General features: G+C 43.4%; 2 protein-coding genes and 4 non-coding genes across 7 annotated transcripts in view; all 6 read right to left on the bottom strand.

Annotated features, from left to right (window-relative positions):
- Positions 1 to 1,299: 1,299 nt before the first annotated feature.
- Positions 1,300 to 6,202, bottom strand: LOC110494133 (60S acidic ribosomal protein P0). Of its 2 annotated transcripts, none has more exons than XM_021568901.2 (8): positions 6,057 to 6,202; positions 5,432 to 5,538; positions 4,250 to 4,425; positions 3,762 to 3,849; positions 3,172 to 3,318; positions 2,564 to 2,749; positions 1,976 to 2,116; positions 1,300 to 1,535 (listed from the first exon to the last, which is right to left on the bottom strand). In XM_021568901.2, the coding sequence occupies exons 2-8, from the start codon at positions 5,483 to 5,485 to the stop codon at positions 1,380 to 1,382; spliced, it is 948 nt and encodes a 315-aa protein (XP_021424576.1). In that variant the 5' UTR covers positions 5,486 to 5,538; positions 6,057 to 6,202; the 3' UTR covers positions 1,300 to 1,379. The 2 variants fall into 2 exon arrangements, with proteins under 2 accessions (XP_021424576.1, XP_036806109.1); XM_036950214.1 differs by having other exon boundaries at positions 6,064 to 6,082.
- LOC118940664 lies at positions 1,618 to 1,746 on the bottom strand. Its single transcript, XR_005037250.1, has one exon. It is a non-coding gene; the product is annotated as a small nucleolar RNA SNORA63 (small nucleolar RNA).
- Positions 2,191 to 2,319, bottom strand: LOC118940663. The gene has a single exon (XR_005037249.1). It is a non-coding gene; the product is annotated as a small nucleolar RNA SNORA63 (small nucleolar RNA).
- Positions 2,913 to 3,061, bottom strand: LOC118940659. The gene has a single exon (XR_005037245.1). It is a non-coding gene; the product is annotated as a small nucleolar RNA SNORD15 (small nucleolar RNA).
- Positions 3,923 to 4,051, bottom strand: LOC118940662. The gene has a single exon (XR_005037248.1). It is a non-coding gene; the product is annotated as a small nucleolar RNA SNORA63 (small nucleolar RNA).
- A 205-nt stretch (positions 6,203 to 6,407) lies between the features above and the next one.
- The window catches only part of LOC110493221 (paxillin), a 55,036-nt gene continuing 40,321 nt past the window's right edge, over positions 6,408 to 21,122 (bottom strand). The window contains exons 7-11 of the mRNA XM_036950212.1: positions 20,958 to 21,116; positions 20,165 to 20,338; positions 12,214 to 12,295; positions 11,798 to 11,946; positions 6,408 to 11,103 (exon numbers count right to left, since the gene is read on the bottom strand). Of these exons, the coding sequence (XP_036806107.1) occupies positions 10,837 to 11,103; positions 11,798 to 11,946; positions 12,214 to 12,295; positions 20,165 to 20,338; positions 20,958 to 21,116 (831 nt within the window). The 3' untranslated portion in view covers positions 6,408 to 10,836. The remainder of the gene's footprint in view (positions 11,104 to 11,797; positions 11,947 to 12,213; positions 12,296 to 20,164; positions 20,339 to 20,957; positions 21,117 to 21,122) is intronic.

Raw genomic sequence — 21,122 nt, 5'->3', positions numbered from 1 at the left:
ATTACAAGTGTTAGTTGTGTTTTACATCTGAAAAATGTGTTAAAGTGAGTAAAAAAACATTTAATTGAACTGCCCCATCTAGTGTCCTTTTCAAAGCATAGCTAATGATTTAATTGAGTTTACACCCTCAACTGCTGTGTGTCCCACAAAGTCTGAAGTCAGCTGAAATGCAATAAACTTTGCATATTGAACTCAGAATATATATTTTGCTTGTGATGTAACATGTTAGATACCTGCAAGGACTACATCATTCACCTATGAATATAGCCTAGTGCAGTTTCTACTCTATAAATTTATATTTGGTCATTGTTTCCTTTCACAAAAATGCGTATTTTTTAGCAAATTTTGGTTTGTTTCCAATGATAAAACATTGCTTCCACACATGACTTAAACATGTTTGACTTTCTCAGGTGCTTAACCGTTTTTGAGACGCATACTAAAACACAACGGAAATCTGTTTTGACGACGCCTAACAGACTGACATGCCCGTCTAATTAGTTAGATTATCATGGTCATGTCAGCTGGTCCTTTTGTGGCAGGGCTGAAATGCAGTGGAAATGTTTTTTTTGGGATTCAGTTAATTTGCATTGCAAAGATGGACTTTGCAATTAATTGTAATTCATCTGATCACTCATAACATTCTGGAGTATATGCAAATTGCCATCATACAAACAAGAGGCAGCAAACTTCGTGAAAATTAATATGCCCCAGTCAACTTTTGGCCACAACTGTAGGCTAGAACACACCCGTAGATTAAAACTGGTTTCAACTAACCTAGTTTGGAAGAAAATAGACTTGGACATCACACGTGCACTAGGTGCAGCGACGACATCCAAAAACATGGCAGACATTGGATGTTCCTCTGCATTATCATTACCTCAGTGAAAACAATGTCCTGAGACAAATTGGCTTTTTAGCAATTTCCAGTTTTAAACACCTGACTCAATTTGGCATGATGTTCTGCTATATACATATCCATTGAAAGCAGTGTTTGGGGAAAAACATTACATAAAATCGATGTAAACAAGCTGCGTTTAAAAATGTATTTCTTTCCTCTGGGCCTGGGGGTGAGACGGATGCAGCTCGAGTTCCACCCTCAACATAAATCAGTTAACTGGTGAGTGAACAGCCTGCAGCACTCGGCAGCTAGTTCGCAACTACAGGTTTTTACAATACATGGTGTCAGACTTAAACGTGTCAAGAACCTTCTCACCCAGGTGTGCAAGCCACACCAATCAGGTTGTGGCCCAAGAACCTGACTTTACATTTAGCAACATTGGTAAAACACACAAACATTAATTCATTTTCTAGATTTTATTTAAAATTCAATGATCTTCTTGAATTCGGTCAGCAACCATAGGAGTGGAGTTTACTGCCATCTAATCAAACAGGCCAAAGCCCATGTCGTCGTCCGAGCCCTCCTCAGACTCCTCCTTGGCCTCTTCTTTAGCAGCGGCTGGGGCAGCAGCAGTCACTGCAGCAGCCACAGGAGCAGCTACAGCAAAGGCAGTGGGGTCAGCTAGGTAGGCCTTCACCTGGGAGTAAAAGGGGGGTAAGAGAAGCAATGTGAACTAAAATGTAGAAAGCTATGGATAAAACATGCCGATGGGCAACCTAGTGTCTGAGACCAAGCGTCCCTGCCAGCCGTGGGATGCAGACAGACAGGGATAGTAGGAAACGAGTTAATGTGTGCAGGGGGAACGACAGAGTAGCACTTAACAAGCTGCACTGTAACTTATCCTGCAGCTGGGACTCAAAACGGTGGTACCTACTCCCCATGTAAATGTTAGAGCAAAGGATTTGATAGGCATAAGCGATGGTGAACATTCCTTAGCCTGGAGGGCAAGGTGGAGCTACAACCATATTACGTATACAATTATTTCAGCCCTACAGCAACTGTTTGTGGACTGGGCCAGTATTCGGCCAGTCATCCGTTTCAATACCATGTGGTCCAAATGTGGGTGGGACGACATACCTTGTCTGCCAGGGGGAAGGAGTAGTCAGTCTCCACGGCGACTGCCAGGACCCTCTTGTATCCGTTGATGATGGTGTGAGGGACAGAGGCCAGAGTGGGGTATCCGATCTCCAGACACACACTGGCTATGTTACGAACACCCTGAAAGAAACAAAGTTGTCAGGTATGACAGCAACTTACAGCACGTCACCCAAGTCTGTTGAACACATTAAGATTTGTTTGAGACCAAGCGTCCCTGCCAGCCGTGGGATGCAGACCGACAGGCATAGTAGGAAACTAGTTGATGTGTGCAGGGGGAACGACAGAGTAGCACTGAACAAGCTGCACTGTAACTTATCCTGCTACCTCAGACAAAAGGGAAAAAAATGGCCTGAAATTCACACCTATTACATTCCTCTTCCAATGGTTGTTACTCGTTTTTAGAACTTTAGATATGACGGAAGACTATGGAGGAAGGGGAACCAATGACAACATAATAGGACACAGCGCTACACTTCAGTCCATTTACTACCCAAGGCACCAATACAACGGGGTTTGGATTATGGACCCAAAGTAGCTTTACAAGGCACTGTGTAGATGCTTCCTCACCTCCAGGAACCTGGCGTGCAGAGCATCCTCAGTAATGTCGAGCACCTCAGGGCTGTAGACACTACCGTTGTCATACACCTGCTGGATGAGCAGACCGAAGGAGAAGGGAGAGATGTTCAACATGTTGAGGAGCGTGGCCTCGCTGGCTCCCACCTTGTCTCCAGGCTTGATGAGCATCACGTCACTCTGTAGGGAGAAATGAAGCAATCAGACACTTAGTCAACAAGTGTTTCATTTTCAGAAACCATTTGTTTTCTAGAGAATAAATTATATACATATCCTACAGAACAGGACACAGGTCATTACACCCACACAAACCTAGCAACAATTTATCAAATCAAGAAGAAACCCTTCTCAGACAAATGCCTCGATGTCTTCAAGTGAAAAGACACACTGCTCTGGGGACTTGAAACCAAAGACACAGAACGTGACCCTGACCCAGTGACCCCAGAGACAGATCGTGTCCAATTCCGACTCGTCATCGTCTCATCACTGAAGAATCTCTTTTGATGACTGAACACAACCATCCCACTAGTTTATAGTAGAGCCCATTAAGCATAGACTGGCTGAGATACTGCCTGAGGACTATGACTACAGTTGCCACTCACCAATATTTCAATAGTTCCTCTGGAGATCTTGGTGGTGATGCCCAGGGCCTGGAAGAAGGAAGTCTTCTCAGGACCCAGCCCAGTGTTCTGGGCTGGCACAGTCACGTCACAGGGGGCAATAGCGCCGGCACGGGCAGCAGCTGGCACCTGAGGGGCAGAGGGTCAGAGGTCAATGAACAATCAAGCCATGGCTTCAAAAATAAATAAATATGCAACGTCCATGGATGCATGCCAAATGACAGCCTACGAGACTGAGCAAAATCCACAGGACAGTGTCCGAGACCAATGGTCCCCGTCAGCCGTAGGATGCAGACAGACAGGGATAGTAGGAATCTAGTTGATATGTGCAGGGGGAACGACAGAGCAGCACTTAACAAGCTGCACTGTAACTAATCCTGCATCGCCATATCTTGAAGCATAATCCAAAATCTGGATCTGCTACATTGTATGACTAAATAACATCGTATTTGGTCCAAATGGCACCCTGCCCTATATAATGCCCCGTTCAAAAGTAGTACGCTACAAGAGTGCCACTTGGGACAAACCTTGACAATTCCCTGCTAGACCAGAGCATCCAACACTGCAGTCACCTTGTTGGCCAGCAACATGTCCCTGATCTCAGCAAGGTCCTCCTTGGTGAAGACAAAGCCCACATTTCCTTTGATGTGAGGCAGCAACCTGTGAAGACGGCAACACTTAACATCTCAATCCATCACCAACGGATACATGATTAGCAAGACTGAGAACACACTTGTCTGAGACCAAGCGTCCCTGCCAGCTGTGGGATGCAGACAGACAGGGATAGTAGGAGACAGGTTTCTGTGTGCAGGGGGAACGACAGCGCAGTACTGAACACGCAGCGCTGTAACTTATCCTGCTTTATAAATAGCCAATCCATGGGCTCGATAGCTGCATTTAAGCCTTTGATAACTGGGTCGTGCACACAGCAGCAAAAGTTTGCAACCCATATTGTTACCACGCTCATCTTATTGGCCAACTTCAGGCTGTCCCTTTGACTTCCTAGTGAATGTGACCATGGTCAGCCTCTTAGGCCAAAAGGTTTTTGCTGTGAACTTACTTCTCCAGGGCGGGGTTGTTCTCCAGGTGGCCGCGGATGGCTTTGCGCATCATGGTGTTTTTACCCATGAGCACCACAGCCTTCCCACGCAAGGACAGACGGATGGCCTGCATCTGCTTGGAGCCCACATTGTCGGCGCCGACAATGAAACATTTGGGATAGTCATCCAGCAATTGCTGCAAAAAGAAAAGTAAAAGTAAGACCAACAACTTCTACACTTCACTGCTCGAGGAAATGTTATCCCATGGTAGTGGGTTTACAAGACTGCAAAAGCTTTATTCAGTTGGCTACAACGTCTGTACAAAAGTGTCTGAGACCATGCGTCCCCGTCAGCCGTGGGATGGAGGCAGACCGGGATAGCGAGGAGACAGGTTTCTGTGTGCAGGGGGAACGACAGAGCAGTACTGAACAAAATGCACTGTAACTTATCCTGCATTGTACATGGTCAATCAAACAAGTTTATTATGGAATGCCGTTTGGGTCTATGCGTGTCCAAAAATAATGTCAAATAAGCTTTTAGTTTGACACATCAAACAGTTATATTGTACTGTGTGTTGGACCACAGCTTCTGGGGTAGCTAGTTTTCGCTTGGGCAGAGGACTGAAATCCCTTCCCCAGTCAGCCTATTGTGTGTATTGACATTCATATTGCACTGCTTTAGGTAAGGATAGGGATCAAGAAATGGTGCATCAGTCTACTCAATAACCAAGACATGCCCCCTCCCCCCCAACATCCTCAGTTAAAAGCCTCCAAAACATCTGCGCAGTATTGTTTTCACTCTGGAATAGTGTTCGACAAAGAGCAAATAAATACTATCTTATAAATTGTGGCTATTTTAGATGACACCTAGCTGTATAGTTAGCTAGTTAAAACAATAGCTACTGAAAGATGCAATTTCACTATGTTTTTGGAGAAAACATTGTTGGCATCCATAAGCCAGCACTGTAGATGCGTGAGACAATTGCATCATAGCATACGTATCGACTAATCGTTGTGACATAGGAAATACGACTAAATGTAATCAATGTGTAATAGTTCCGTAAAATTATTTGACGTGCAGTCATACAGGTCCTGATTGGTCAACAAGCTTATTTGAGTGCCTTTGACAAGCAAAGACCCGAACGGCGTTCCATAGTTTACACACTTTCGTGCATCAAAAGTTGTCAAGTTATTTCAACGTACGATGATTTTCATAAAATAGTTGGACTTCCACGTGGTCCTGTCTTCCCTCGGCATCTTTGCAGTGCTTCGAAGGATCGCTTAAACAGCTGGTTTAAAGACAAGATATTCTATGGAAAATAAAACTATGTTAGACAGGTAGCAGGTCCACAACGTCAAGTTACAATCACAGTACGCGACAAACTTGCTAATAGCCATCTTGATAAACTGGCAGTCACTATCGTTACTCACCTAGCTAACGCTAAAACACTGCAAAATAGGCCTAGCTTTAACTTGTAGCTAGATGACGTAGCAAATATAACGTAGGCTACATACATATAGCTAGATAACTAGCTAAGACATGTTATTGGAAGTGTCTTTAAGGTGAACATATTTTACCATTATGGGTTAGAAGCAAGTTCAGCTTGCTAAAAAGGCACGGAAATAATGGTAGCACATGGCGGCAGAGTGTGCCGAATAGGCCGCAGATGAAATACAATATATTTAAATAATAAGTCATCCTATTGATCTTGTGACATTGTCACAGTACTGTAGTTAACGTAATCAAAGTATTTTATCAAATAATACAGCGAAACACATTTTAACATGCAATCCTACATAAAGAATCAAGCCCATGAAAACTCCTTACCTCTTACCAAGGACGCGTGAAAGAAAGAGAGCGACATAGGAAGCGCACAAGTAATATACAGCGTTAACAGCCAATCACAATCCACTACGACAACAATGGTCCACAGACATGATTGGCCAGCTGTGTCAATCTTTTTGTCGGTTGTTATCCATGGGTGCGATCGTTTTATGCCGCGTGGAAGCAGCCACGCCGGCTGTGGATTTCCAGAACGAGCAAGGCAGGAAATGCAGACTAGATTAGGAACGTGAGTTTGTCAAGATCAAAAGAAAAAAAAGCAACCTATCTGCTCATAGTCTTAACTGTGAGCATTCATTGTGTGTGTTGTGTGCATAGTCGTTGAGATAAAAACAATGAATGTCAGAAATAAACTATTTATTTATTGGCATCAATCACATTGAATTAAAAATGATCAGCAATCAGGTACCATATAGCCATCCCATAAAACATGACAACAGAGGTACATGGGCAAATAAAACAGTCAAGAGGAAAGGAAAAAACAAAACCACTTTTTTAAAATGTAACTAGGCAAGTCAGTTAAGAACAAATTCTTATTTACAATGACAGCCTACCCCGGACGACGCTGGGCCAATTGTGCGCCACCCTATGGCACTCCCGATCACAGCCGGTTGTGATACAGCAAGGGATCGAACCAGGTTCTGTAGTGACGCCTCTAGCACTGCGATGCAGAGCCTTAGACCACTGCGCCACTCAGGAGTATTGGGGTAAAATAGTTCCTTTCAGATAAATTAAGGGGATTAAATGACAAGGTTAACTTGTAAACATTAAAATAAAAAGGCTTTGAGAGTAGTCAGACAGACGGGTTGCTTCCCACTTAGGTCTGGGATTTCTGAGTCAACAGAGAGAGCATAGAACTAAAGCAAAGAAATGTAATAGGATGAATAAATTTAGCAAAAACTAATAATAATTACAATCCCTGATGATTTACATAGGGTGTAGATAAAAATAAAATCTTACATAGGGTGTCTAGAGATACATGAAAGTAACATGCTCTCAAGCCTCTCTTTAAAGGGCTCCATTTGTTGCATTCCAATATTTGGGCTGGTGCCTAAACCTGTGGTCATGGCTACTCTCAAGAAATCTTTCCAGTAATTTCCCCTTGATTGAGGAACTCATTCAACTTTGAACTGCAACTGTCCAGGGCTAGATTCAGGCACCCTGGCAGCACTTACACTTGTTTTCATTGTCTGTGTCTCCGGTCTCCAAAGCATGGCTATAAAGGCTATCAGAGGGATATTTCATTGAGCTTGATACATTATTTGGCACACTAACGTGAACAATTTAGGATTTAATGGCTTAGAAAGAGAGCCTGACTTAAAACAGGGTCAATATGAAGTAGTTCTAACCCTTCTTCTGTTACACCTCAGTCTATGAATTTCAAAATTAAATTAGAATATTATGTTAGCAGCATTCCTCATTAACCAGGCTAGGTGAAATGCCCCTCTGTAGATTAATCATGTTCATGTCAACACAGTTGCACTACTAGAGAAGCTCAAGGAATCTATGGCATAGCAAGGCTGAAAGTGCTTTAAAAACCCACGTCTCACCGTTCCAAACATCACCAGAAATGGCACCCCAGCCTGAGGAGGCCAGACATAAAAAACACCCAATAGTAACATGTAGTAATTTTAAAGCAACAATTACTATACACCTTTAATCTGCCGACTATACTGTGCTGTGAGGCCATCCTCAGTTTGCCCCCTCTAAGTTACTTGCCTCTCTTTTACTGACACCCAAAACCCAGAGGTGCATCTCAATAGTCTAAAATGGCTTCACTATTTGTCTCTTCTTAATTTACACTTCACTGTAAGCTATATTGAGGTTGTATTCGAGGGGTTTGCTTTCACCTGTCCAGTACTTTCACATCAACACAAATGGAGGAAATAAACAGAGGAAGCCAATTTAGATGTTTGAGATGCACCCCATGACACTGGCTGATCCAGCCAATGTTGTTCTACGACATCAAAAATGGCTTCACCAATCCGATCGCAGCAAGGACTTGGAAGTGCGCCATATACCTCAACAGTGTTAAAGACATTGCATTGAAAATTTGGCACTAGCACAATTATCTTTATTCTTTCAAAGCGTTAAGAAATTAAAATGAAACGTATGTGTGTATTTATACCACAACCAACATGCCAAGTGATGACAACTGGGTTGAAAACCATAAAAAACAAACATTTAGCATAAAAATATAAGAAGCATGTGTAAAGTTAAAATCACCTGCTTCACAATGATTCAAATATGCAACATTACAAGGACACTTGAAAAAAATAAACAGTGAATGATGAAATAATAAGTAAATCAATGACGTACATATCAAAAACAAATGCTCAAACCTGACCCACTGCAGTGATTTGGGATCAGGTAACGAGGATATTTGGATGCCATTATTGACTTGTTGTGCATCCCAAATGGCACCCTATTCCCTATATAGGGCACTACTTTTGACCAGAGCCCTATGGGCCCTAGTCAAAAGCAGTAGACTTTATAGGGAATAGGGTGTCATTTGGGAAACAGACTAGGTACTGACTGCAGATCTGTGTGTACAGATTACCATGTGACTCTGAGGGCATTTCAGGGACCCATGGTTAGAAATGTCCCTGTTGCCTGGAAACCAACCCAGTGTGTGTGTGTGTATTAGGGTCCATTTATGTCCTTGTCCATAGAGCCAGCTCTTTGCATATCAGTGTGAGCTACAGAGCTCAAAATCATACAGTGACAATACTGCTCCATGCCACTAAACCAAGTATGTTAAAGTCAATTTAATATTGTGATTGTAATAAAATTATGCAGAAAATGCTGACAAAAACCTCTACACAACTTGTATTGCAGAATGTGTGTTGCTCAATCAGTCAATAAGCAGTGAGGTTAAAAACCAATCCTCCCCCCGTACATTAAAAGGACCAAGTCTCCCTCTATTAGTTACTTTTTAAGTATCTGAGGGAAAACACACACATTGTCAGTAGCTAAATGTACAACAAAACATTGCCCCAAGAAAAGCACTCCCCATTCACTCTGAATTACTCATTTTAAGACTTGGATAAATGTGTGGGCGAATACAGTAGCAAATCAAATACACACAACTAACATGTTGTTTCAAATCAACATGCTCTAGTATTTTGTCCTGTTTCCTTATAGAAAGGGAGAAGGCCTAGCCTGGTCACACCAGACTGAAGAACACTGTGCTCAGTTTGGTTGCCAGGCTAAGAGCTGCCTCCCTACCCAAAGCGGATGGAAAGTAAGGGACGAGCAGAGTGCCTCCGAGATGAGAGGTCGCCAACACTCACCCAAACACCGCCACCCCCTGTCCACATCAAGGGAAAGACAATATTCAAATGCATGTTCTTTTAAAATCAGATTACATGAATGAGAATTCATATGAGATCGGTGGCGCAAAGGCTGACCTACAGAAAATAGAAACGGAGAGTCCACAGCACATCGAAAAGAGCAGTAATCTGGAGAAAGAGTGTGAGTATGTGTGTCTGAACAACGTGTCTCGTTTTGCACAAACACATTTGAGAGTTTTGTACAGTTCCATTGGACAAATTCAGCAAAAAGGGAAAAGGAAAACGGCTGTACTAAATCTATGCCGCTGAGCTGTCCTTGTTAGTATATGAACATTTCCATAGGAAAAGTGTACAAAAATAGGACCCTGATATCGTGACCATACCAGGCTGTAAAATGGCCCCAAGAGGGCCACAGAGAGAGGACTCTATGATTGAGTTGAGAGAGCACCAAGTGTTTGAACTGGTCTCACAGAGAAGTGAAGAGAAAGGGAGGAGGGAAAGAGGAGACGAGAGCTTTTCCTCTTCTCAGAGTATAAAGTGTGTGTCTCTGTGTGTGTGTTTGCGTTTGAGATCAAGAGACAGTTCATAGGTGTGCATTTGCAATGGCACCGACATACTGCATATTTTGGACTAATAGGCAAAACGCTGCCTAGTGAATGTCAACAACATTCTATGTGTACTAAGTACTGCCTGAACACCTGTCTAAACCCATCCCAGGACCCCATAACCTGACCTCCACACGTCGGTCACATGATAACGCAGTCTACCATTATTAGGACAGGAAAATAAATCAAACAGAACATAAAACCGCTTCTCACACAAAAATGGCTTCTCTTGCTCGTTTTACATTTACAAAAATCTCTTTGGGCTCGCTTTAAACCTCATGCTTTCTGGAACTCTTGAAATGTCAACCCCACGGCCCTGAAGACTCTGTTGAACATTGAGTCCTGTCTTCAGTAACCTCCAGGTGACTGTAGGGGAGATTTTCTAATGGCCAGTCTCATCTCTGCTACATGCACAGTAAGGGACAACTGTCTGCTTCCTCATCATAGCCACCGACGGCCTTCTATCCACGCCTTCGCCTTTTGACACGCACACGTCCCCGATTCTCTTCCTGTGTACTCCTCCCCACACATTTTAAAGCATTGGATTGGTGTAGGCATGGGCTGGAGTTTCCACTATATTTTATACACCTGTCATTTCCTTTTAAATTCATGAAGGGTGCAAGTGCACACTTAGGGCTGAACCGTAGAGAATTGGGACAAAGCAGGCACACACAAACGCAGACACACACACACACACACAAACGCAGACACACACACACAAACGCAGACACACACACACACAAATGCGCACACACACACACACACACACACACACACACACACACACACACACACACACACACACACACACACACACACACACACACACACACACACACACACACAGCTGGGGAGTGGGTTAGCTCCCTAGTTGAAGAGCTTGATGAAGCAGCCCTGGCAGTATGGCTTGTCATTCTGCTCCTTGAAGGTGCCCTTATTGAGCTGCTTAAGGCAGAAGGCACAGACAAAGTGCTCGGGGTGGAACTTCTTGGCCATGGCTGTGATGCAGCGGCCCGTGATGGGCTTCTGACAGCCCGAGCAGAGGGAGCCGCGGCGCTCGTGGTAGTGGCCCTCGCAGTAGGGCTGGCCCTCGTGCTCAAAGAAGCTCCCATTTATAAAGGGGGTGAAGCACTCCTGTAATGCACAGAGGTGGGAAGAGAAGGAAAGTTGTCACAAAATGGCTGAGGCAATCAAGGCTTTCTATACTGTTTTTCTAAATACCCTTTTTTCCCAAGAACTGTATGAAAGCTATGGAAGCTACAGGTAACTGCCAAAATAAAGGAAATTCATGAGTAAATTAGGTTTCTGGCGGCTCTGTTATGGGGTGGGGTGCATTTTCAGGACATGGTTTAGGTCTGCTCAACCCCTTAGAGGGCAAGGTAAATGCCAATAACACAGACATTCTGAGTGATCACCTTCAACATATGGTGAATAATTTCTATCCTGATGGGAGTGGCCTCTTCCAGCATGACAACGCCCCCATCCACTGGGCACGAGCAGTCACTAAATGGTTTGATGAGCATGAAAACTATGTAAATCATATGCCATGGCCGTCTCAGTCACCAGATCTCAACCCCATTGAACACTTATGGGAGATTCTGGAGCGGCGCCACCGTCAACAAAACAACAAATGATGGAATTTGTCATAGAAGAATAGTGTCGCATCCCTCCAATAGAGTTCCAGACACTTGTAGAATCTATGTCAAGCCGGCGGCTCGTAGTGGCCTATGTTGGTGTTTCATTTATTTTGGCCGTTGCCTGTATGTCTCACCATAGGTAGATGCGCGATAATGCGCTTAGAATAGCACCACAGCACACACCCACTTACCCTGCAGACGAAGCACTCGGGGTGCCAGAGGGAGTTGAGGGCTGATATGTAGTTCTCCAGGATGGCGCGGGCACAGCCTCCACATTTGGGTGCAAACATGTCAAAGTAGTCCTTCCGACAGTACGCCTTTCCATCCTTCTCATGGAAACCTGTGGAAGATGGGCAGAGAAGGACACCGCCTTAAGACAACAGAGAGAGAGAAAAGTGGAGAGGAGGAGAGAAGAGAAAGATAGAAGAACAGAGAGAAGAGAAGAGAAAGATAGAAGAACAGAGAGAAGAGAAGAGAGAGAGAGAGAAAGAAAGAGAGAGAGAGAAAGAAAAAGAAAAAGAAAGAGAAAGAGAGAGAGAGAGAGAGAGAGAGAGAGAGAGAGAGAGAGAGAGAGAGAGAGAGAGAGAGAGAGAGAGAGATAGCTTACCCTCTGGACCAAAGAAAGCTCCACACTGAGCACAGAAGAAGTGTTCTGGATGCCAGTTCCTGTCCAGTGCAGTCACCACTTTCTGTAGGGCGCAAAAAAAGATAAATATTTTTCCCTAGATGCAGTTAGCATACACCGAGTATACAAGCCATTAAGAACACCTGCCTTTTCCATGACATAGACTGACCAGGTGAATCCAGGTGAAACCTATGATGATAGAGGAACTACATCACTGTCTTATCTGCTTGTTGCCCCCCCCCCCCCCCCCCCCCCTTCACTAAAACCACCGCAAAGCTTTTGCCTGCAAATCGCCCGAACCGCGACGTTCTGGCATGTCTGCCTAGTGATTTGTTGGGAGAGTTGTCCGTCTGAGGAGGTCCCTCCCTGGAACAACCCCCCCCCCCCCTTTTCGTTTCAAATATTTTTTATTAAACACACACAAGAATGGTGTATAAGGTATACAAGACAGGTATACAATTCTTATCTAAACATACAAGAGCATAAAGGAACAACAAGACCCATAATCCTGGGTGCAGAACAAATCATACAAAACACGACATACAAAACAAGGACAAGTAGAAAGAAAGAGGGAAGATGTCCCCCCTATCCCCCCCCTTATTCCCCCAAACCCCCCCCCCCCCCAACTGCTCGGGTGGCAGGGCTAGCACACGCTGCCCAAAGGTAGATTAAAATATTACAATTGAGAGTGCGTTAATAAGTACAAATTCACAGCGCCGACTCGTCCAAGTAGGAGAGGAAAGGCTGCCAGATTTGATCAAATGTTGATAATTTATTGTTCAGAATATATCTAATTCTTTCTAAGTGTACAGTGTTTGCCAATTCACTGAGCCATAATTTGGTAGAGGGCGCTTCCCTCCTCTTCCAAAACAACAAGATTCGTTTTTTTGCCGAGATGAGACCGTACGAGATGAGTTGTTTTTGGGGGTTGGTTAATCCGTTTAGGGACTCAGATACTCCCAGGATTATCAGAAGCGGGTCTGGATCTATTGAAGTCTCCAAAACTTCAGAGAGGATCCCAAAAATTCCACTCCAATAACCATGCAAGCTAGAGCATAGGGCAAAGCAGTGGAGTAGTGTACCCTGCGTAGCCTGACATTTATCACATGTAGGGGATGTCTCAGGAAATATCCTATGCAGTTTAGTTTTGGAATAGTGTAATCTGTGTAATACCTTGAATTGTATGAGACGATGTCTGGAATTAATGGAGCATGTGTGGATATACTCCAAGCTCTCTTCCCAGTCTGCCACCGAGATGTCAGTCCCTAGTTCTTCCTCCCATTTAGCCTTAATGGCATCAGTGGAAGGTGTGCTAACAGATTGAAAAGCATCATATAGACGCGATATCAGTTTATCGGAGGTGGGGCATATTTTTATGCATCCGTCAAACATGGAAGGTTTAGCATTCCCAAATGTTGGGAGGTGTTTTCTAACGTAGTCTCTAATTTGTAGGTATCTGAAAAAATTACTTCTGGGAAGGTTATAAGTTTCCCTCAGCAACTCAAAGGAAGCAAAGGTCCCTTCTATGTATAAATCCCCTATGGTACTTATCCCCAACTCTCCCCATCGCTCAAAGGTGTTATCAAGGTTAGAAGGGGCAAAGTAGGGATTCCTGGCGACAGGGAGCATGAATGACATTGGTCTAAGCTCAAAGTGGACTTTAATTTGCTTCCAGATTCGAACTGTGCTATGTATAATAGGATTGTTACAATAAAGTGACATCTCCAGATTGACAGGCGACAAAATCACAGCGCCAATAGAGAAGGGGTGACACTCCTCACGCTCCATACTAAGCCAGCTGGATGCCGGAAGTACGTCATCCAGCAGAAACGTAACAATGCGGAGGTTAGCGGCCCAGTAATAAAATATAAAATTTGGGAGAGACAATCCTCCTTCCATCTTAGATTTACAGAGGTGCTTTTTACCTATCCTGTGTGTTTTATAATCCCAGATGAAAGGATTGATAATTGAGTCCAGTTGTTTATGAAAGGATTTAGGTATGAATACTGGGATGTTCTGATATAGGTAGAGCAGTTGTGGGAGGAAGACCATTTTAATGGCATTAATTCTTCCGAGCAGAGAAATTGGGAGAGTTCTCCAAAATAGTATGTTTGATTTGAGTTTTTGTATCAGAGAGGGGAAATTATCTTTAAATAGTAAGGAGTATTGTTTGGTAACTACAATTCCTAGGTAGGTAAATTTTTCTGAAGATAACTTAAATGGGAGATGTTCTAGCCAGGAGGTATTTTGCGACCGTATGGGCATTAATTCACTCTTGTTCCAATTTATTCTGTATCCCGAGAAGGTACCAAACAAATTGATCACATCAAGAATAGCTGGGATACTAGCCTGGGGTTCTGTTACATAGAGGAGGATGTCATCTGCGTATAGGGAGATCTTATTTAGAGTATCTTTAGTATTATAGCCGTGTATTGCTGCATGAGATCTAATCGTCTGAGCGAGCGGTTCGATAATTAGGGCGAAGAGCATAGGCGACAGCGCACAACCCTGCCTTGTCCCCCTGTTGAGGTTAAATCGGGGCGACAATGATTGGTTAGTGAGTATTCTGGCACAGGGGTTCCTATATAAAAGCTGGATCCAATTTATGAACCTATCTCCAATATTACATTTCTGTAGGACCTTGAATAGATAGGGCCACTCAACTTGGTCAAAGGCCTTTTCGGCGTCAAGAGATATGACGGCAAGGTCCACGTTGGGTAACCTCTGAGAATACATAATATTGAAGAGGCGCCTAAGATTGAAGAATGAGTGTCTGTTAGGGATAAAGCCGGTCTGATCCGAATGGACCAATTTGCCAATTAAAGTACTAAGCCTGTTAGCCAGAGTTTTTGCTAAAATCTTTTGGTCTGTATTAAGGAGAGATATTGGTCTGTATGACCCTACCTCTTCTGGATCTTTACCCTTCTTATGTATAACTGTAATGAACGCTTCGTCCAAAGTAGAAGGGAGAGCTCCATCCTCATTGGCCTGAACCAACATTTTGTGCAGATAGGGAGAGAGCATGTTGCTGAATGTTTTATAGAATTCACCAGGGTATCCATCTGGGCCCGGGGTCTTGCCACTCTTTAGAGATTTAATTGTTTCTCGAATTTCATCAAGAGATATTTCCTTATTCAGGAAGTTAGAATCTTCCTGGTTCAGGGCAGGAAGATTACAGTCCTCCAAAAATGTTTGCATAATTAAGGGGTTAGGATCCGCTTTAGATGTATATAGAGTCTCATAAAACTGCCGGAATCTGTCATTGATGTCTTTGGGGGAAGAGAGTAATTCCCCAGATGCAGATTTAACCCTGTGAATCATTCGGTCACTCACATTTTTTCGAAGTTGTCTGGCGAGTAATTTGTGTGGTTTGTCACCAAACTCAAAATATTTTTGCTTGGCATAGAGAAAAGATTTAGCAATTTTAGCTGAGATAATCTGATTATATTCAAATTTTAAAGAGGTAATTTTTTTTATGTTTCTCCATAGATGGGTGGCTAGCATTCTCCCTATCCAGTAAGTGAATTTGTCCCTCCAGTTCTTCCAGTTTCCCTCTGTTTTGTCTACTCCTGGCAGCCTGAAAGGAGACGATACAGCCTCTCAGATAAGCCTTCAGTGTTTCCCACAATAATGCTGGGGAGGTCTCTGTGTTGTCATTGGTATCAAAGAAAAATGTAATTTGGTCTTTAAGATATTCACAGAATGTTGGTTCTGTGAGGAGTTGAGGATTCAACCTCCAGACCCTCTCGTTTGGTACAATGTCACCCAATCTCAGGGAGAAGGTGAGTGGACTGTGGTCCGAGATTATAATATCATGATACCTCACATTGCAGGTATAGGGGAGTAGTCTAGCATCCAACAAAAAGTAGTCAATTCGAGTGTAAACCTTGTGAACATGAGAGTAAAAGGAGTATTCCCTACCCGTAGGGTTAGCGATCCTCCATATATCAAATAAGTTCGAATTTTTTATGTAGGTATTCAAGAATTCGCTTGAATAGGAGGTAGGGGTTCGCCGAGTAGAGGATCTATCCAAATATTGGTCTAGCACACAGTTAAGGTCCCCTCCAATGACCAGGTTAGTATGGGAGATATCTGGAATCAGGGCAAGGACTCTTTTGAAAAAAGAGGGGTTGTCAATGTTTGGCCCATAGATATTTAGTAGAGTTACTGAGGTAGAGTGGATTTCTCCTATTGCGATCACATACCGACCCTCTTTATCCGCAATAGTCGTTTTATGTAGAAAGGGAATTCCTTTCCGTACCAGAATCGCTGTGCCTCTCGTTTTGGCAGAGAAGTTAGAGTGATACACTTGCCCCACCCACCTACACTTAAGTCTGCCATGAGAGTTATTCTTCAGATGGGTTTCTTGCAAAAATATAATATCAGACGAGAGTGCTTTCAAGTGGGCTAGGACCTTGCCCCTCTTAATTGGTTCGTTTAAACCCTTGACATTCCAGGAAGTGAATGTAAGCCCCGCCCTCCTCTCGTTTGTAGTTCCTATGGTGGCCTGCATACCATGTAGCTTGATAAAAAGGTAAGAAAGCGCACCAAACCATCACGATCAGCATATGTAGCACCTACACCCGAGCAGTATCCAACCCACCCCTCCCCCCTGCAAGCACCTTTACTTCCCACCCTGTTCCCCTAATTTCCCCAACACTTACCCCCCCCATCAACCCACCTTTAACAGGCATGCACAAACAGGAGAGAAAAAAAAGGAAAAATAAAAATAATAAACACATTGTCTGGCCAATGCCAAAAAAGCACAGCGCGACCTCGAACAAGAGGTAAAACAAAAATAAAATCCCAACTATACGTTCACCTCTCACTATCCTAGAACTTCTACTAACATATGAACTGAGGAGGCGAGTTAAGTGTTCAGTTAACATCTAATAAACCTAAACAGAATAAGTTGCAACTTAAACATATTGCGCATTTAAGCGTCATCCTGGGTCAATCCCAGAGATAAGCAAGATATAGCCTCAAGATTATATTGCTAAGATCTGCCGGTCAAAAAATAAACCATCCACAACCGACATAGTCAGCTGTACCTTTACATACTGTGGGTCAGGAGATCGGAACAAGGATTTGTTAAATTAAACGTTCTCCCCATAAACAAAATATGTTTAATAAAAAATAAATAAAAATATATACATTATATATATATATATATATATATATATATATATATATATATATATATATATATATATATATATATATATATATATATATATATATATATATATATATATATATATATATATACACATACACACACATATGCATATATATACACACATACACACATACATACATATATATATATATATATATATATATATATATATATACATATACATACATCTACACATACATACATACATACATACACATATACATACATATACATACATACATACATACACACGTACACATACACACACACACACACACAGATATACATATACACATACACACTTATACATACACACACATATACACATACACACATATATATATACACACATACATACATACATACATACATACACACATACATATACATACATACACATACATACACATACACACATACATCCATACATATATACACACATACATACATACATACATACACATATACATACACACATATACACACACACATACATACACACACATACATACACACATATATATACATACACACACACATATACATACATATACATGTATGTATACATACCCACACAAAAAAATCATATATAAAAATATATATTTAAAGAATATGTATATACATCCATATGCACATATACACATACAAACATTCATACCCCAGAATAACAGTCTACACTGATTTAAAATATACACATACATAATACTAAAATGCTAAGAGAAAATAGTAATAAAGTACAAATTGTAATTATATGTACGCACACCTACACAGACATAAGCACTACAGAGGGCTGGTGGGACTCTAGTCGGGAGAGAGGCCCACGGCCAGACAAAGGCAGAACGGCACAAAACATCAACCTGCTAACCAGGTGTCTGCCCCTTCCCAACCATCACCCCCAGTCCCCTGCAAGCAATAAATAAATGGTATGGTAGTAAGAATAATGTAAGGATTGTAAAATAAATAACGAAACAAAACAAAAGTGGGGGAATATAAGTATATCCGTCCGAAGGTGTCAGTGATCAAACCTGGAAGTAAAAAATATGCATCGCTGAGCACAGCTGGGATGAAAGTGAATGTAACGTTAATTGAGAGCTCTGACCGCCATCCATTGGTCTGCTCAGCGTCTTACATGTTCGGTAGCCCTTGTTGAGCCCGTTTAATACGTTTTCACCCAATATGGTATAGTATGGATTCGAGTCCATGAGCAGACCCTAACACGCAATAACAAGGCACTCTAACCTGTACGGGGGATTGGTGTATATCCCCGGATAAACTTCTCTGCGTCCAAAACCGAGGAGAGCCAAATCTTCTCACCGGAAGGCGGGGTAATTCTTAGCCTTGCAGGGAAGAGTAAGGCTGGGCGAAGATGGAGTTTGTAGAGTTGGTCATGACATCTCTGTAGTCGGCGCGATGCTTTGCCACATCGGGCGCATAATCCTCATAGACACGGAATGGATGCCCTTTATGTGAAAGGTTGCCCCTCCTTCGAGCTTCACGCAGGATAAGATCCTTGGTCTTGAAACTGTGACAGCAGATGATTACTGGGCGAGGACGTTTGCCCGGTCCAGGCACTGGGACAAGGGAGCGATGTGCGCGGTCCAGCTGGGGATCCGAATCCAAAACATCCGATCCCATTGCATCCTTCAATAGCTTGGCGAAGAAGTCGGTGGGGCGAGAGCCCGCCTCTACCCCCTCTGCCAGACCAACAACGCAAAGGTTATTACGTCTGGATCGGCCCTCCAGGTCCACCACTTTCACAGAAAGCCTCTGCACAGTATCCTGTAATGACGTGCATAGCTTCTCTAACTCGTCAATCCTACCAGCGTTGAATTCAGAAGCTTTCTCAAGGTCCACAATACTCTGGCCATGCGAAGCGACCGTTTGAATGATGCTCTCGATTTTGGTGTCCAGTTCAGCAATAGTGGTCTTAAGATCCTCAGCTATAGCAACACGTAGCTCCCCCAAAGCCCGGGTAAGTTCTGTAAGTGTCACGTTGTTGCAGGTGCCTCCTCTCTGTCTCGTTGTTTAGTGGGGAGTAGGCCTCCGCTGTGGATTTATTGTCCTTTGGTCGCTTATTACTCGGCATTTTCATATAAAAAGTTACAATCTTGTATTAGAAAGAAACGTTTGTTGTAAAAAGTGCCATGAAGTAGGTTAAATTAGATTATTTCGCAAAAAAGTTGCAGGAGCCTCTCACGCACAGCCGTTCACTCCAACATGCTAGCTCCGCCCTCCCCCCCCCCCCCCCTTTTCGAAGTTAACACGAGAGTCAGTCCTTAATCTGAGGCCAGTTAGCAGCAGATTGAATTCCTAAAATCAAGGTTTTAGGCCTTTTGCCCATTTATTTTATATCCAACAGATGGCAGCACTAGCGAGGCTGACGACAGTGGACATAGTAGCGTGACAAGGGAGAGAAATAGAAAGAAAGGAGAGATAAAGGAGTTATATGAATACACAACACTGGACCAATGAGGAAGCTTGTCTCCACCGGGACTAATCTGACCTATCCCGAGGCTAAAGTCTAGTCGCTCTCCCCTTTTGCTGCGGTGCCTCACCCCAGGCAGTGTGTGTGCGCGCGCGCACGTGTGTGTTCATGTGTGCAGTGACTCATACACATGCTGCAGTGTGTCAGAGCAAGAAAATGAGTGAGTGTTGACGTGCGGAGTGAGACAGAAACAGAGATGACGGGTGGCTCAAAGCTGGGTTTGTGGGATTCAAGGTGGCATAATGTGTGTGTGTGTGTGTAATACTAACGTCCAGGATAGGTCCGTTACAGTAGTGGCAGCGTGGAGAGAACAGGTTGTGGTAGTCCTTCTCACAGTAAGGCGCTCCGTCCCGCTCAAAGAAGTTCCTGGAACCGATCTCCTCTTGACAGTGGGTACACACAAAGTGCTCCGGGTGCCACGTGCGCCCCATGGCGGTCACCACCTGGGCACAAGGGAGGGCACAAGACAGACGCATCACAAATCTAAACTAGGAGCCTCAACCTAAGATTTAGTGAATCTGGAAGCGCATTCATAAACCGCCTCAGAGTAGGAACAGGTACCCCCTGTCCATGTAAACGTAATCATTATGATCTAAAAGACCCCTGATCCTGGATCAGCTCTCCTACTAGAAGTCTTCACGAATACGCACCCCAGGGGTGAATCCTAATCAGAGATGTGCGTATGACTATGCCAATGTCCCGTTGACATCAATGTATGATTGATTTCCACCGGTTAATGGTGCATATCTCCAGTTCAGATTCAGTCCTCACTGTGGAACAGTGACCTTCCTATGGTGGACAAAGTACTTAACCTTATTTCCATTACCAGCAAACATTGATTATATGGAGGAATGCAAACCATGCGAGCTATGTAGGCAGCTCAATCTAATCATGAGCACATTATTCACACCTACTGTGGTATTGACCGTCAAAATGGATCTAGGAATAAATTCAACGGGGACCAAAAAATGGATGTAATAAGCACAGTAAAGGGTGCATGTAAGTGTGTGAATATGGCCTGTTTGTGTGTGTGTGTGTGTGTGTGCGTGCGCGTAAGGTCACCTGTCCAACTATGGGCTTGTTGCAGGCCCCACACACTCCCTTGGCCACAGTCTGGACGCCCAGTTTATGGAGGTCTGACTGGAGGCTTCCCAGCATGTTGTCCAGCTTGTTGGCCTGTTTGGGGGGAGCCTTGGGCAAGCTCTTCCCCTGGGCCAGAATCTGTGG

This window comes from Oncorhynchus mykiss, chromosome 17, assembly GCF_013265735.2.
Source record: "Oncorhynchus mykiss isolate Arlee chromosome 17, USDA_OmykA_1.1, whole genome shotgun sequence".
Taxonomy (NCBI): Eukaryota; Metazoa; Chordata; class Actinopteri; order Salmoniformes; family Salmonidae; genus Oncorhynchus; species Oncorhynchus mykiss.
The sequence above is the reverse complement of the archived record's forward strand: the minus strand, read 5'-3'. Positions and strand labels throughout refer to the sequence as shown.